Raw genomic sequence first — 16,275 nt, 5'->3', positions numbered from 1 at the left:
TGGCGCAAATGCCCTGCAGTCAATGCCACTGGCCAACAGTGTCCAGAGGAAATCTTTACACAAATCTCACAACTGTCCTTGCTTGGGACTTCCAGTGTCATCTTTCCCTCTCAGTATGATGGACAATGACTTGCAATAACTCCCCAAAGCAGTGTGAAAAAATATGATTTATCCTGATGGATGTTGACAAAAATGTTGAGAAACACTGCAGTGACCTCCCAGGTCATGACCCCGCAGGGACGCTCTCTGACCCCTCTGAGATCAGCAGGGGCGCAGACACCTGTAAAGTGTGAGCTTGGCATGTGCAGGCAGTGTAGGGGATTTAAGGACACACATGAGCAAATGAAGCAGCATCGACTCAGGTTGCTTTGGAGGAGACCCAGGAGCAGAGAAACATCTGAGGAAAAGGAACGGCAGGTGTGCAGGCAAGGGGAGTCGGGGCCCAAGCCGCGTCTGCAAACACAGCCGGTTCTTACTTTTCTGAGTCCAGGGCGATCAGGGCGCTTTCCAAGGTCTCCTTCCCAGGTCCCTGGGAAAGGCCAGGGGCCGGCTTCACCAGCCCAGCTGGGCCTGTGGGATCAAAGCCCTCGGGCACCTGGGGGGCCATGCCCTGCGGCTTGTCGTCCTCTGAGAGCAGTGGTCCAGCAGCACTTCAGGGAGAAGGAGATAAATGGAGTTCTGAGTTTCAGGGACATGAGCAACTCCCTTATGGAGAGCAGGCACAGCATGAACACGATGTACTCCCTCACCCACAGCTCTTCTGAGGGTGGAATGGCTTCCAATGTGCTTACTCAGTCCCCGGACAAGAGACTGGGTTCAAAATCAGATTCCCACAGAAATAGCATGAGGGCGACTGTTCCAGGGCTCCCAGGGCCTGAGGTCAGATCTGCTTTGTGAATGAGCTTCAAGTGAATTATCAAGTCCACTGCCCTCCCCAAGAGCGGGAAATCCACTGGAGTTTTGATTCAAAGCACATCAAACTTGTAGGTTAACATGAATAATACGGAAAAGGATGATGGAGCCAATACTTCCTATTACCACCTCCCGACATGTCTAAATTTTGTGTTCCTTTTAAATTACCTTCTGCAAAGTTTCAGCTTTGTCTGTGTTGATGGTCCACCTATTAAGTGCCCTTTCCTGGGCAGTTTATGAGTTTTCTTGGTCTTGAAAGGCCCTTTTGTCACTTTATTTTCTAGCTGGACGCTACTGGTAGGGAGCACGATACCACTGGCCTCTAATTATTGGTCTGCTATCTCACTCACTCCTTTTGGCCCTAAGAGTTTTTCAGCTGTTTCTACCAAATTCTTTTAGATATGTTACCAACCTTTCTCTTTTACATGACGATTCGGTGTGAGCTACAGCCTGTGAGACATAATGCACTAACTGCAGGCTGCAGTGGCTGACACTACGATTCACACTGTCATGCAGGCACACACGCACACACATGTACACAGATGTGCACACGCAGACGGCTGCTGTGGGGGCCTTGTGCTCCAAGCAGAGCCTCCGCAGCACCACATCCATGAGGACGAGACACAGGCTCACAACAGACCTGTGAGCCTGCAGACCACACTAAGCATGCCAGAGTGCCCTACACACCAGAACTCAGCAAGGACGACGGCCAAGAGCCTCCGGGACATGGCAGCGTGAGCTGCACCAGGGCTCACCTGGATGCATACCTGCCCGTGGTGGTGTCGGCCCTGCCCTCCACCGTGGAGCTCTTCTCCTGCCCGGGCACCAGCGTGACGGTGGATGTCGTGTCCGCTTTTGCAATGGTCACCTCTCTGGCCTTGCAGGCCTCCTCCCCACAGTGGGGACAGTAGCTGGCATTATTGACTCGAGAGGCACAGTCCTTGTGGAAGCGGTGAGAGATGCTGCTCTCGGGCTGACACTCCATGAAGTTACCCTAAATGAGAAGATGAGAAATCACCTCTTAAACTTGGGGCTAATGTGCAGGAAAGTGACCGAGGCACCAGGGTCAGTGAGCCCAGCACATGGGGCAGGAAGCCCAGGACCAGTCGGGGCTGTCAATTACAGGCCATGAAAAGAGGAGACCAATGTCCCACGTCCATGTGGTGCTTTACAAAGTATGTCCACACATGCTCCTGTCTTAAAGAGAGAAAGCGAAGGGGGTAGAGGTCACCGGACTCCCCACCCCCATCACCCTGAGGAGGCTGAGGCCTCACTCTAACCAGGGGACAGGCTGCACATAAGACCAGGTTCCAGGAAGGACCTGCAGGGGACACACCGGGAGACAGCATCTCAGAACCGAGCGTCAGGAGGAAAGTGTGACCAACAGTGCACTGCAGAGACCCCCAAACATCACCAGGGCATTTCCGGCGAAACCCTGATGGCCTCAAAAAAGGACTCACTGGCACAGGGTGCACGCCTAGAGAGGGATGAGACAGCAAGAGAGGCATGCTCTAGATGAGCCAGAACTCCCCACTGGGTGCCTGAGCAGTGGCCGCAGGCACCCTAGGCCTGGTGGGCACGGGCATTCTGGATGAAGATGACCCCAGAGGAAACACGAATGGAGGCCCCACCCAAAGAGAGGCTGCTGTGCGCCCAGGCACGGGATCAGAGAGGGGAGCTGAGAATGTCACCTCAGAGGCAGGAGGAAGGGAACGCACTGTGGAAGGGCCACGCAGAGCTGGAGACCCCCAGGCCGGCCCCAGGCTCAGGAGCTGTGGGCCATCTGCCCTGCTGGCAGGCCAGCAGGAGCCAGAGCTGACCATGGACGGTGTGTGGCTGGCAGGCGGGGCACTTACCGCCGTGCAGAAGTAGCCACAGCCGGGACAGCACTGGTGCTTCACCATCCGGCCCCGGTGGTCCTCGCACAGCACCAGGAGCGGCGCCCGGCTGGACGGGCGCATCAGCTCGTGCCTGACCACATCATTCGTGCACCTGCCCAGCTGCAATCAGATGAGACCACGGTCAGCGACATAGCTGGCAGCGGTGCGAGTCCATGGCAGCTTTTGAGCGCCCGTGTGGGGTTGGGAACATGGTGGGGGATAGGCAGGGGGCTGCCCTCTGCACGCCCGCCAGAACGCGGTTAGCGTTAGGTGCACAGCGCTGGGGGAAGCAGGTAGTTAATGCAGCACATTTGAGGAAAGCATCCTGGGCGAGCTGGGGTCCGGTCTGGTATCTACTTGGACAGACAAACACTGGGCTGGGCAGAAAGGCCATCGCAGCCCAGCAGTGGGAGTTGTGGTGAGTCCACAGAGCCACAGTAGTCAGGGCAGTCAGAGCCAGACGCCAACACGTTCCCGGCAGGTCCACAGATGTGGGCAGAGGGGATCAGGAGGAACACTGTCACCAGGGCCCAGGAGGGACAGGCCTCTGGCAGCCCCGAGGTCACAGCAGGAGGCCACAAGGGGGACACGCGAGGAATGAAACGCGCTCTCGAATGAAACTAGAGTAAGAATGAGTAGAGGAATGAAACTAGAATAAGGCGGAAGACATGCACACCCCCACAGACAGGCTGGAAGACAGACAAAAACAGGGAAAAGAGAGAAGAGCAAGAAAGCTGGATGCTCCATGTGACCCAAAGGCAGACCTGGAGGGGAAGACAAAGCCCCCCACCCCGGCAGGCCCCAGAGCGGCGGCTGTACGCATCTGAGATGGCCCAGCAGCCCCAACACCAGGACGCCAGCAGGAAGCCAAGACATGGAAGTCTCTGGAGAACAAAGCAGATCCCACACAGGCCCAGAGACCAGAGGGGAGCATGTGGCTTAGACCCATCACAGAGACCAGCAGTCCCCAAGGGGCCAGCACATGAGCTTTCCTGAGAAGCTGCTGGCTATGGGCCAAAACAGAAGCTGGGGACCGAGAGAGACCTGCATCTGGAAACACCACAAAGACGTGTGAGTCCACCAGTTTGGGACCGAATCTATAATAGGTGCAGAGAAAACAAAACATGAAAAATGGGCAATTATTAACTCAGGAAAATAGAAACTTGATCAGGAAGGAAAATGGAATCTGAGCACATCACAACACTTCCACAGCTGGAAAGCACAAAGGCCGCTTTCCCCCCAAATGACAGGATGCAGACAACTGGGCAATGACAGCCAAGAAGTAACAGCACAAGACGGGTTATTTACAAGGATGGAGAAAAATACCTGAAGAAATTAAAAGGTCTGAGTGGCTGCCTCGGGAGGGGCCTAGTAGAACAGGCATGAGCGAAGACTGACACCCAGAGCCACGTGACACCTTACAACACTGGGCACATCCAGGCTGTCTCAGGAGGGATGAGATGCAGCGGAACAACTAACAGCGAACAGGACAGCACCCCCCGCAAAGGCCCGTCTGGTCCAATGCCAGGGCACAGCTGGACTATCCTGCCCAGGAGGCACCTGAGTCCCCCGTCAGGAGACAGAAAGCTGACAGGGGTGGACCCAGAGCCCACCAGATGCTGGGAACTAAGGAAGTCAGGTGGAAAAGCCAGATAAGGACATGGTCACAGACAACGGTCTCTGGTTGGCTCCTAAAGATACTCAAAAAGGAAAAACTATGGAAACTAAGAAAGATCGGCAGGAACGACCTAACCCTGACAAAGAGCAGCATATCTACTCCCAACCCTGTGCACATGTGGCTGGGCCCCCAGTGAGTGGCGGGCTGGTAATAAAGAGCTGGCAGGCACGTTTCCTCGGAACAATGAGTTCCAGAAGCCCAGAGCAACCTGAAGAGGGTAAAACCAAGAGATGAAAACAAAGGACAACAGGACCGCCCCACCAAGGCCCAGAAACAGAGGACATCTCGGGGGTGGCCAAAGACGACGCTCAGCACTGCAGAGGACAGGGACGGGGACAGTGGCCGACTTCTCCCTAGAAACTACAGATGTGCCACGGGAGCAGCTCCTCCAGGTACTGAGAATTCCATATCCTTGGAAGCGTACTGCAAAACAACAGCAAGACAAAGCTCCTCAGGCACAAGGGGGGCAACAGCAGAGAGTGAGCTGCGTCTTAACAAAGGAACGAGACTCTCTGGATGTGCCTTAAGTAGAAGCAAACAAGACTACATGATGCTCAATCAGTCTGAAAGGCAACAACTTACAGCAGAAGAACGGCAGCATCCGTGGGCCTCCGGCTTTGCAGACAGCAAGGTCGCCAGACAGCAGGCTGGGGTCTGCAGCCGTACCACTGGGGATGCCCAGGCCGGGTGTTCAGTGACTGTGACAAACGCGTATCGTAAAGCCCAAGGCAAGCACTAAAGCATGTTAAAGAGAGTGAATCCAATAGTGGAATTAAACTGGAATCGTAAAAATTCAACCCAAAACATAGAACATGAGGAAAAAGGAGAGACAGATGGTATAAATCTGAACACTATCAGTGTGTCAGATCGTAACCCAACCGTATCAGTGATTAGGTTAAGTGGAGAAGGTCTCAACATACCGATTAAAACAGAGCTCACTAGAGCGTTTGCAGAGTATAACCCAATGATCTGCTGTCTAAAGACAGAGGTTAGAAATGAAAGGCTAAAAGTGTATGTCATGCACACACTACTCAAAATTAACCAGGTGGCTACGCCAGTATCAGACAAGCGAGATCTCAGCACACAGTGTCTCAAACAGGGCACCGAGGGACACGGAAGGAAGACCCCGGGAGTCAATTCACCCAGAGACGTGTGCACCTGTGGCCACAGAGCACCAAACACTCACAACGACCCATGCTCAGGAAGGAGGAATCCACGCCCCCTCAGAGATAGCTAAGGATGGGGCCAGAGAAGCATCCCAGAGCCCAGCAGCAGGTCTGCACAACACCAGTCGCCACACGACTGCACACATTCACCAAGATGCAGAGCCACAGATGGGAGACTCAGACCCACACCTCAGCAAATCCAATGGAAGAAACAAGACAGGACCTCACCTCTAAGAGGGCTGCTACCAGCTGAAGAGGTGACAGATTGAGCATCAAAAGACAAAAATATTCTGGTGAAAACAGCAGTGGCCGAAGAATTTACTGAAATTCCACATAACAGAGCAACTAGGCACAGAAACCAAAACAAAACCCACAGACATTTTTTAAAAAGCCAAGTAAGTGCAGCCACAAGATGCAGGAGAGTGGAGACAGGAGACCTGGCAGGAGATGGCCCCCAGGGCAGCAGGGCTCTGGCAGGAAGGGCTGCCCCCCTACTGCCAGCGAGGCCTCGGGCACCCGGTGACCCTGCAGCTGCCTCTGGAGATGCTCAAGCCGACCTGCAGCTTCCCTCCTAGTCCAGGGTGCAGGGCACATGCAACAGAACCAGGACCAGAGCAGTGAAGACAAGGGAAGCCCGGTGGTCCCAAATGCCTGGTTTGAAGGCTCTTTTTCACACTCTGAAAAACTATGGAGGGTCCCAAAGAGCTTTTGTCCAAGTGAGCGTATCTACAGATATTTGCCACATTAGAGATTTGAATTTTTAAATTTTGATTTATTATAAAATAGCAAGAAAGCTATCACATTAACATAAAGAATGTATTTTAAGAAAATAAAATTCCAAAACAAAAATAAATTTTAATAGGAAGAGTGCCATTGTTTTGTTTGCAGAACTTGTTACTATCTGGTTTAATGAAACAGCTGGATTCTCACGTCTGCTGCTGTAGAGCAGGAAACTCTTCGATCCCACACTGAAACTCAACAACCAGTAGCTCAGTCCTTAGAGCATCACAGTGTGCAACCTCAGCCATGGTCCCGAGGTCCAGTGCCGTGGGCTAAAACCCACAGGTGTGTCCTGCACTCACTGAATGACTCTGTGGCGCCGTGGAAATCACTAGCTCCCTGAGCTACACAGCCTTCCAGATGTGAGAAGTGTTCCATGCATGCTGTGAAGTGCACACAGCTTTTCAGTGTCATCCTGAAAGTAGTTTCGACCTTGCAGACTCCATGAAACAGCTCACAGGACCCATGCCCAAAACGGGACAACCTGGCTTCAATGAGGGCACTAATTAAACCCATCAAATATGTCTACATATATAAGTCCATAATGACATTTTACAATAAACTGGTCAATCTCAGATGACCGAGAACAAATTCACTATCTGTAAGACGAGGAAACAGAAAAGCTCCCCTGTTCAGCTTTTTCCCTGGCGAGATGTGCACTGTGTAAACAGTGGAGAAGACAGATCTTTTCATAAAACTGTTCCAACTAATAAATGAACAATAAAAGAGGAGCGCCATTCTGAGACCTCCAGTGAATTAATAAATACAGGCATCGGGAGTCAACAGCTACTACAGAAAAGCAGGGACAACCAGATACCATGTTCCTCCCATCTTGGGTTTTAAACTCCCCCGAAGTCCCACAAGGGTGGGTCTGCATGTGGCCCAGCCTGGAGCTGAGCTGCAGAGGCCCAGGAAGGGGGAGGCATGTGCTGAGTGGCCACGAGGGCTGAGGCCCTTAGACTGCAGGCACCGGTCAACAGCCTGGACTGCATACAGATAAACTGAAGGGAGAAGAAAAGGGAGAGGGCCCTAAGTAAATTCAAAGATGAAAAGGCGACGGTGCAGGGAGCCACGTTCAGACAGAAGTGAGCTCTGCAGAAGTGGAGGGGGAGACTGAGGCCTGGAGCCTGTCCCTGATCTTGGTGGTGGTTTCCAGGGAACTCACCCTACAGACTCACTGGGCCACACATCTGTCTTGTTCTGCTCCTGGACCTGCTTCTACAACAAGAACGTTCATAACACACTGGGGATGGCCGGAAAAGACCATGATTCCTTAAATGGGAAAGGAAGAGGGGAGCAAAACTCAGCCCCTGAAGTTGTTCAGACACCAACTCCATACTCCGAAAAGTGAAAAGCAAAGGCCAGGAAGCAGTTATGTGCTCTGCTGCCCACTGTGAAGCATCTTTGTTCTTTTAGGGGCACCAAGTCGCGCCAGCAGATGAGAAGACTTCCAGCCATAAATTGCAGAAGGAAGCTGGAACTGCTAAAGCACCTCCCAGCAACTTCCAGGGGACCAACGGCCACAGTGGTGGCTGACAACAGGGACCCCATCAGGGAAGCAGGTGAGGAAGGGACAGGCCATCACCATGGAAACCGACTCGGCATCGTTCCTGATGCAGGGCATGCTCCCCACACTCCCTGCAAAGCATCCTAACCAAAATCAAATTGAAATAAAGCCCAAAACCTCAAACACCTGAATCTAACTCAAGTGTTTAGGCCTCCCTTTTAGGTTACAGGGGTGACAGAAAGCCACCAGCAAATCCAGGTCTGGGTGACAGGAGCTCATGTGTCCCTTTCAACACGTCAACAGTGGGGGAGGGGAGGCTGGGAGGGTTCTGGATAAATCTTTTTTTACGGAACACTTAAGGGACACTGCAGCAAATACAAGGAGTGAAACTTGGATTCAACTAGAAAAAACAAACTGCAAAAAGACATTTTTTACAGACGTTGGACTATGAGCTATCGACGCACTATATAACAATAGGAAATTCCTGCTCCTTTGTCACAACTAAACCTTTTCTGTCTTCTTATGGGAGATATGAAGTGAGATATTTAGTTTAAGCTGGGGTTTGCTTTAAAATGCTCCCTCAAAACCCAGACAGGAAGGGGAGAGTCAGAGCTGGCATAGAAGGGAGGTGCACACTTTCACGGGAAGGCCTTTTAAAAAGGCAGAGGGCCCGCGGAGAGTCTGCGCATGGAGCCTGTTCGCAGCAAGCTAGGAAACCTCTGCAGAAGCACGGTGCTCAGACAAATTAAGCCACCAGGCCATTTTAATCCACACAGAACCACATGTACCACATGGATCCTGTCGGTCTAAAAGGCTCTAGACCCAGTTTTGGTGTTGACCTCTCTTTGGTTCATTGTGGGCACCGGGCACCCATGAGGGTGCCCTCTGAGCAGGCTGTGCTCTCTGGGCACAGCCCGGTCTCTCGTAACCCAGTGAAGTGCTTACTTCGTGGTCCACACTCTCCGTGGCCATGCACTGGTTGTTGGCCAGAGTGGTGATCTCCCGGCTTTTTGGGGTTTCCATCCGGCAGCTGCAGAGGGGCACTTCCTGGAGGCCATCCGTCTCCACTGCATCAGGACCATTGGCCAGCCCTAAAGTCACACAGACACACATGTGTCAGTCACCATGAGCAGAGCACGTGCCCAGATAGGCTTTGTCACTCAGTGACACATTATCACCCCTCAGTAGTGCCATCCCAAAGGCGCCCAACCACAGTCTCTGTGGGAAATAAAAGCAACACGAGTTACTTTGCTGGCACAGCAGCAGGAACAGTGGGAACACCAGTGTCTGTGGACCACCCACCATGCAGGACAGGGCTCCAGCCGTGCGCTGTCTGCCAGGCTCACGAGATTTAATTGCTAACCATGCCCCCAGGAACCACGACATTGGTTCAGAGACCGTGCCTCAGCAGCTGCCGACCTTTGGCCCCGCACAAGGAAGCGCTCACTGCATGCCAGGGCCTTGTTTTCCTCACTTGGCTTTACAATCGCAGCCACAAAACAAACATTCAACTCAACTAGGAAGTGCTTAATAATAATTTATCTGTTATCTAGAACACTCCTCACCTGCTACAACATCCAAAGAGCTCATTTTTGAGGCTGAAGGAGGGAGAAATTGGGGGAAAGTGGGGCACCAGTACAAACATTAATGTGAGCAGTTCCTTCTTCCCCACCTCTCCACCCCCTGCAAAGACAGTGGGCTGAGCAGTGCGCTGGGGAAGCAGGAGGCTGCATCCCCATCTGAGCAAGGAGCCCCTCACCCAAGGCCGACTTGTGAGGGCGGGGGCACAGGCTGGCTGCCAGAAGACCCCTGGCTCCCGCTGGCAGCTGCTGTAAAGGCAGGCACAGGGCCTCACGTCCTATCTTGTGGCAAACCACAGATGAGGTGGACTGCTGTCTCCACACCATTTCCTCTCTTAATCAGAATAACCAACTCTGACTTCACATCCACAAACAGGCCCCAACTATCCATCTCTGCCCTGTGACGTGACGCTGGTCAGGGCCAAGAGACACTCCAGACTTAGGGTCAGTCAGTGACCGATGGCAGGGTCCCAGGGGCTCCATGCAGGAGGCCACTCCACCCCATGGGGCCACCAGCACCTAGCGTGGCCAGGCCCTGAGCTACCCACAACCCAAGAGATGGACTTCTCTGAGAGGAGCAGGGAGATGGAGGACCTCAGGGACACCCCTGCTCAGCAACTGATTTCAAAATGAGGACACAGTCAGCCCAAAGGTGCCAAGCAGCCTGGCTGAGAAAGCAGAGGCAGGGGCAAGGGCCCAACCTCAGACTGTACCTCCCATGTGTGCCAGAGATGCAGACTGCTTAACTTGGGGTGCACTCCTGTCTCCAGCAGTGGGGCCCACCAGGACGACACCAAACCAGGGAAGTCTACTCCTGGTTTGACCCAGTGAGGGTCAGCTCCTGAGAGCCCCACTCACATTTCCATGTCACCAGCTCCTCTCCTCCCTGTAGTCACCTACTGGGTCACATTGCTCAACCTCAACTCCAGACCTGAGGGCCCGAGAGGAAGCAGACATGCCAGCAGCGACTTCAGATCTCAGCAAGAATATTCTTCAGGCTCAAGCCGGGGCCCACCTGAGCCCCCTGGGCCCTCTGCCCAGTCACAGGTGCACTAGCCAGGTCTCCAACGAACGGAGGGCTCCACCCCTCCTGGGCAGCCTCAGGCTCCCCTCAAAGTGCCCCAAACTCTTGGGCTAAAAAGCAGGAGGAACACAGCTCAGCCATGTGACTTGTGTCTCCCATGTGCCAATGCTCCGAATGCAAAGCATGACTGAGCAGATCACTCACTGCTGGTCAGTCTGCGCTTACCTATCAGGGGAAAACAAGCCTTGGGCGGCCAGCTTACAAAGTGTTGTGGCCTCAAGCCAACTCAGTTCTTTCTCCTACTTCCCTGACTTGGCTCTTCCGCCTGTCTGTTACCAGAGACAGAGCATAAAAATGCAAAGGCGAAAATCCTAGCATTTGCAACAACATGGATGGAGCTAGAGGGTATTATGCTCAGTGAAGTAAGTCAGGCGGAGAAAGACAAGAACCAAATAATTTCACTCATCTGTGGAGTATAACAACGAAGCAAACTGAAGGAACAAAATAGCAGCAGACTCACAGACTCCAAGAAGGGACTAGTGGTTGCCAAGGGGGAGGGGAGGGAGGGAGAAGGGGAATGGGGGCATCATGATTGGTGCACATGGTGTGTGTGGGGTCACAGGGAAGATGGTGTAGCTCAGAGAAGACAAGTAGGGACTCTGTGGCATCTTACTACACTGATGGACAGTGACTGCAATGGGGTATGGGGGGGACTCGATAATAAGAATAAATGTAATAACCACATTGTTTTTCTTGTGAAGCCTTCATAAGAGTGTGTATTAATGATACCTTAAAAAAAATGTAAAGGCAGAAGCCTCCTAAATGCTACCTCACTCAACCTCCCACTGTTCAGCTAAAATAACAAGCTGGGGCAAGCCAAAGCCACCCACCTACTGAATGGTGGGGTCCGTGTGGGCTGCATGGCCTTCTCGCCTCCAACCAGTGGGCATAGGGGGCAATCTGGTTAAATACTACTTCCTGCTCACATCCATGTCTGTGACTTCCTGGGACAAATCTAGAAGCAGGTTTAGAGAAATTCCCCACAGCACCTTGCCAGACAGAAAGCAGGAGACTTTGTGACACAGGGCAGGGTCTCTGCTCCACTTGGTACAAGAAGATAGAAAGTCCTTTCTCCAGAGGACAAGCCTACCATTTATGTCTTAAGCTAAATGTGTGATTTCCTAAATAAAAGAGATAGATCGAAATTCCTCAAGCATTCACAGTCCTAGTTACGTATCCTTTAAGAGTGACTGGCTAACCCTGCAGCACCCACAGCTCACAGCCCCCGGTCTGTGGAGAGTGGAGGAACCCCGGGATTCCACGCTGTTCAGATGGAGTCCCCCAAATGATCAGAACAGTTGATTTTCATTGATAAAAGGTCTTTAAACAGCCTTCAGTGTGTGAGTGATCCTAAGAGTTGGGCACGATGCATGTGGGGTGTACTCCAGGCTGGGATCCCCAGGAGCTGCTGACACACCTGTGTGTGACCTGGAGGCCCAGTGGACCAACCTTCACTTCACTCCATTACAGAACACATCAGAGTGCTGTCAGCTCAGCACCGACCGGAAGACGTTCCCACCAGTCGTGGTTAGAATCAGAGCCGGCAGAAGGGCCACAATACACAGACAGCACCACCTGATGCACACACTCAGGTGTATTTCCTAAACACAGGCGGGGGCAGGAGGGCCATCTCACTCAGAGCGCCTCCTAAGACCATTCGGCTCATAGGGAGGTTGCGGGCCACAACCCCCAACAGCCTGATCCCATGCCGAGGCACCTGCTGCTTACCCTGGAGGCTGCCCCGCATGGGCGCTGCTGCCCCCCGCTGGGGACCAGTGGACACACCTGGGGCACTGCAGGGGGGGGACCAGCGGACACACCTGGGGCAGCACCCTTGCAGCCACCTCAGGAATGCATTTAGCCCACTGTCCCGGGGTGCCACACTGATGCCAAGGATGCTGCCAGCAAACAAGGGGCAAGAGGGCGCCCAGCCCTGGACACCGACACTCACCTTCTGCTTGCGAGGGCAGCGTCCCCTTGACGCAGAGCTCCAGCGAGTCCAGAGACACCTCCATGTACCCCGTGCTGTCTCCCGGCGCTGTCTGCTCTGCACTTCCTGAGGACGACGCATATGCTTCAGAACCTGCATTCAAAGGCACCACATGAGATACTGCACTAGGCCGTTGGCCAGGCCCCCCAGGAGCACCAATTAACCGTGCCGACAACGCAGCCCCGCTCTGGCACCCAGTCCTGCAGCTTCACCAAGTTTTCCCAGGCACCATTTCACTATCTACCCCATTTCCACGTATCATTCACAGGGGCAGGGGCGCATCAAAAATCATAAAGGTACTGACACACAGCAACATCTTTGTGTAACAAGATAAAGACAGATCGCTAACAAGGAAATGGATAAAAACATGGGACCTGTGTGTTCTGTGAATACTACCTGAAAAATAAAACAGAAAGCTCTGACTTGCAGGTTTGGAAAACCACAGTGCCGGTGCTGAAGCAGCAGCCCCATATGGGCAGTGCCATTGGGCATCTGCCCAACCTCACAGACGCCTGGGGTTTGGGATTGACAGGGAAAAGGTGGAGGAACGCAGGCCTTTGGCAGCATTACGGGCTTCCCTGAGGAAGCCTGTGGAAGTGTGTGTTCACAGAGGACACATCTAACACAGCAAATAGCAAATGCCCACATTTCACAGTCAAGCTTCTGAACACTGGTCGTCAGTATGAATTCAATGATCAGAAGTGAGCCCCAGGACAGGTATGGACCCTAAGTCTGAATGTAGGCTAGCATGGGGCAGACAGGGAAGAGGCCGGCCCCCTAAGGAGTCATCACACCCAGCTGCTCAACACGAGAAATCCCCGTGCAACTTAAACACCTCAGGGGAAGAAAAACTCCCAACTCCTGTGTGGGTAAATGTGTGTGTGTGCATTTCATACCCAGGAGCACAGAGATCGCAAATGACTTTTAGTCCTGGATCTGCACAGACCTGGTCAGAAAGCAGGAAAAGCCTCGTTCGGTGCCAACCTCCGCCAGCAGTCACAGCAAAAAGGAAAGAGCTGAAGTCCAGGGGAGGCCCACGTGCACCTGCGGGGGGGCCTCAAGCCCCACCTGCCACGCGACTCCAGCCCAAACCTGTGACTGCCACACACAGGCACACTGCAGCCCTGCACTTCAGGGCACAGTTCTGCCTCCCCAACATCCATTTAGTAAATCTACTTCTACATCAGGAGGATGTAGAAGAATGGCTAAAATTGTGAAAAAGGGAACAAATTCCTTGGCTTTGTGGTACTGGGATAAAGATAAACAAAATGAAACTTGTAAGTCCAGAGGCAGTGCACAGAGAATGCTGACAAAGGTCCGAAGGCTGCGACGGAGAGAGGGGTGCCAGTGCATCTGCGGCACTGGGCCACCTGGGTGTCCACCTGCAGAAGCAAGCTCGGCCCTGCCTCCCCTGCACACGAAGAATGAAAAATGGGTCAGAGACCCTGTGTGAGGGCTGACACCGTGAAGTTCAAGAAGAAAACATAGTACAAGATCTCTGTGGCCTGGGTTAAAGATTTCTGAGATCACAAAAAGCATGAATTTTAAAAGAAAATAATTCATATATCAGAAGTCAACCAAAATTTTTAAAACTTGTCCTAGGCGCAGATATTTACAAACAAAAGACCTGTATCCAGCAAGTATCAATGAGAAGGCACACAATCTGCCTTAAAATGATCAGAAGACATAAACACTTGCAGAAGACACACAAACACAAGGATGTGCAACCTCATTATTCCTTATATAAATCCAAAGTGTACTAGGAGGAGGCCGCCCCAGCTCTCAGCAGCAGCACTAACATCAGAGACCATCCGTGAGACGGGTGGGGTGAGCGCTCGCATGCTGCAGGGAGAGTGCAAGCCCAACCAGGCAGCTGACAAATGCTAGACCTACGGTGCAGGGCTGAGTCCCTGCAGGGCAATGTTCACCCAGGAGAAACAGCCCCCACTCGTGCAGACCGCACACTAGTGTTTACAGCAGTTTTATCTGTAATGGCCGAAATGCCAACAGAGCCTACATCGACCGGTAGACACCTGGAACACTGCCCCCAGCAGACATCCACCACGGTGCACTGACTATCCCAGCGACAGAGGGGCTCCCCCAGGGACCCCCCCACCCACAGTGAGCTGCGGTGTGATGGGCCTATGGATGGAAGACGGAGCCGAAGTGCCTGGGGACAGGGGCGCTAGCCGGGGAGAGGCCAGGCCCCCGCGGGACGGCAGGGCATGGACCTGCCGGGGATGGGGCGCCATGTACACGTGTTCAAGCCCACCACCTGGGTCTTGCATGCTACTTCACATGCCAAGCCTCCCACAACAAAGCTGTGAAAAGGTCCCAGCCACCAGGCCTGCTCCCTTTGGATTTGAGGGTCATTTCCTTCCCCCTTTTCCCTTCAACAAAACTCACCTCTAAAACAGGGGGTCTGACTGAAGGGCCAAAAGCCACCGTGGGCCAGAGCGCTGCCCACATGGGCATCAAGGGTTCCTGTCACTTGAGGAGACGGGCCGATGACCCCTGCAGCTCCAGGGTCACTGGAGCTGGCAGCACAGGGAGTTTCCCAGAGGGAAGCTACTTCAGGCCCCAAGTGTCTCTGATGAAGCCATTTCCCACATGTCTCGTTGGTTTTCTGAGCAGTGGAGCCCTCTTTTCAAACAAAATTCTACACAGAACCCCAGCCCTGTCCCCTGGGTGCCTCGCTTACCCAGCCCTCCGCTCTGCTTCCTTTTGCCTCTCCGCCTCCTCTTCCTCGCCGGCTTGACCCAGGGGCTATCAGGCTTCCCTTTCCTCTTGAGGAACCTCTTCTTGATACTGGATTCAGAACTCTGGGAACCAGGGAGCAGGAACAGAAAAGTAAAGCATGGGATCTCATGAGAGCAGAAAGCACTAGGAGGTTTGTTTTCTTGCGAAACAAAATAACTAATTAGAAGATGATTTTCACTTTCAGACGTTGTTCTGGGTCACACTCTCAAAGATACCCATTTTTTCCCTTAAACGCCAAGCTCAGTTATTTTACAGGTAAAAAAAAAAAGCTAGAACAATGACAGTGGAATGTATAAATTTCATCTGAGTTTGGCACAAAAGAGCGTAAGTGAGAAAGCGCTACTCAGGAGCCACTGGCTAAGCTCGGGGAGCCACTGGTCATTAGATCACATGCACCCAGTCATCTGCTCATGAGAAAGGGGACAGCCCGTGCCCAGTTTGCTTCTGAAACCACGTCCACATTAATTATCTATGCAGGGAACAAGGGGAGAGGTTATAATTAACTTAAAATATTTCAAGATGTTTTTGGCTGCTTCTAAAATCTAGATGCAAAAAGGGCATCCATCTAACTGCCAAGAATCCCACACAGATGCACAGCAGGAACCACTAACTTTCTGCAGGGGACCCCCACAGAAAGGGGCCCTACAATTCCTGCTTCCTAGTGGCATAAAGAGAAATTTAAAACAATGTGTTCACAAGTCAAAAAGATACACCAGGCACACCCATGGGCCATTCCCACCGGCCCGACGTGCTGTGGTGCTGGACTTGGGGTCTGCCCTCAGTCCTCCCCAATAGAGGGGCCTTACACCCTGAGCCCCCCACCCACCTCATCCCTGCGTCCCTGTTTGGGCAAAAACTTCCGAACGGATCCTGGCAAGCACTGCACCCAAAATCCATGGCCGTTTCGGTCCATGTACCAGAGAAGCAGCGGTTCATCA

The 16,275-nt window shown here is 52.8% G+C and overlaps 1 protein-coding gene across 11 annotated transcripts in view; it reads right to left on the bottom strand.

Moving 5' to 3' along the window:
- EHMT1 (euchromatic histone lysine methyltransferase 1) overlaps window positions 1-16,275 on the bottom strand; it is a 142,901-nt gene that overhangs the window by 46,145 nt on the left and 80,481 nt on the right. For 5 of the 11 annotated variants that reach the window (XM_036900707.2, XM_036900711.2, XM_036900710.2 and 2 more), the window contains exons 8-13: window positions 15,279-15,399; window positions 12,539-12,670; window positions 8,869-9,014; window positions 2,769-2,912; window positions 1,668-1,906; window positions 477-650 (exon numbers count right to left, since the gene is read on the bottom strand). In XM_036900707.2, the coding sequence (XP_036756602.2) occupies window positions 477-650; window positions 1,668-1,906; window positions 2,769-2,912; window positions 8,869-9,014; window positions 12,539-12,670; window positions 15,279-15,399 (956 nt within the window). The remainder of the gene's footprint in view (window positions 1-476; window positions 651-1,667; window positions 1,907-2,768; window positions 2,913-8,868; window positions 9,015-12,538; window positions 12,671-15,278; window positions 15,400-16,275) is intronic. The other 6 variants (XM_036900709.2, XM_036900717.2, XM_036900718.2 and 3 more) reach the window with 3 other exon arrangements.

The sequence above is a fragment of the Manis pentadactyla genome, chromosome 3, assembly GCF_030020395.1.
Source record: "Manis pentadactyla isolate mManPen7 chromosome 3, mManPen7.hap1, whole genome shotgun sequence".
Classification (NCBI taxonomy): Eukaryota; Metazoa; Chordata; class Mammalia; order Pholidota; family Manidae; genus Manis; species Manis pentadactyla.
Note: the sequence above shows the minus strand (reverse complement) of the source record. Positions and strands in the feature narration are given on the sequence as shown.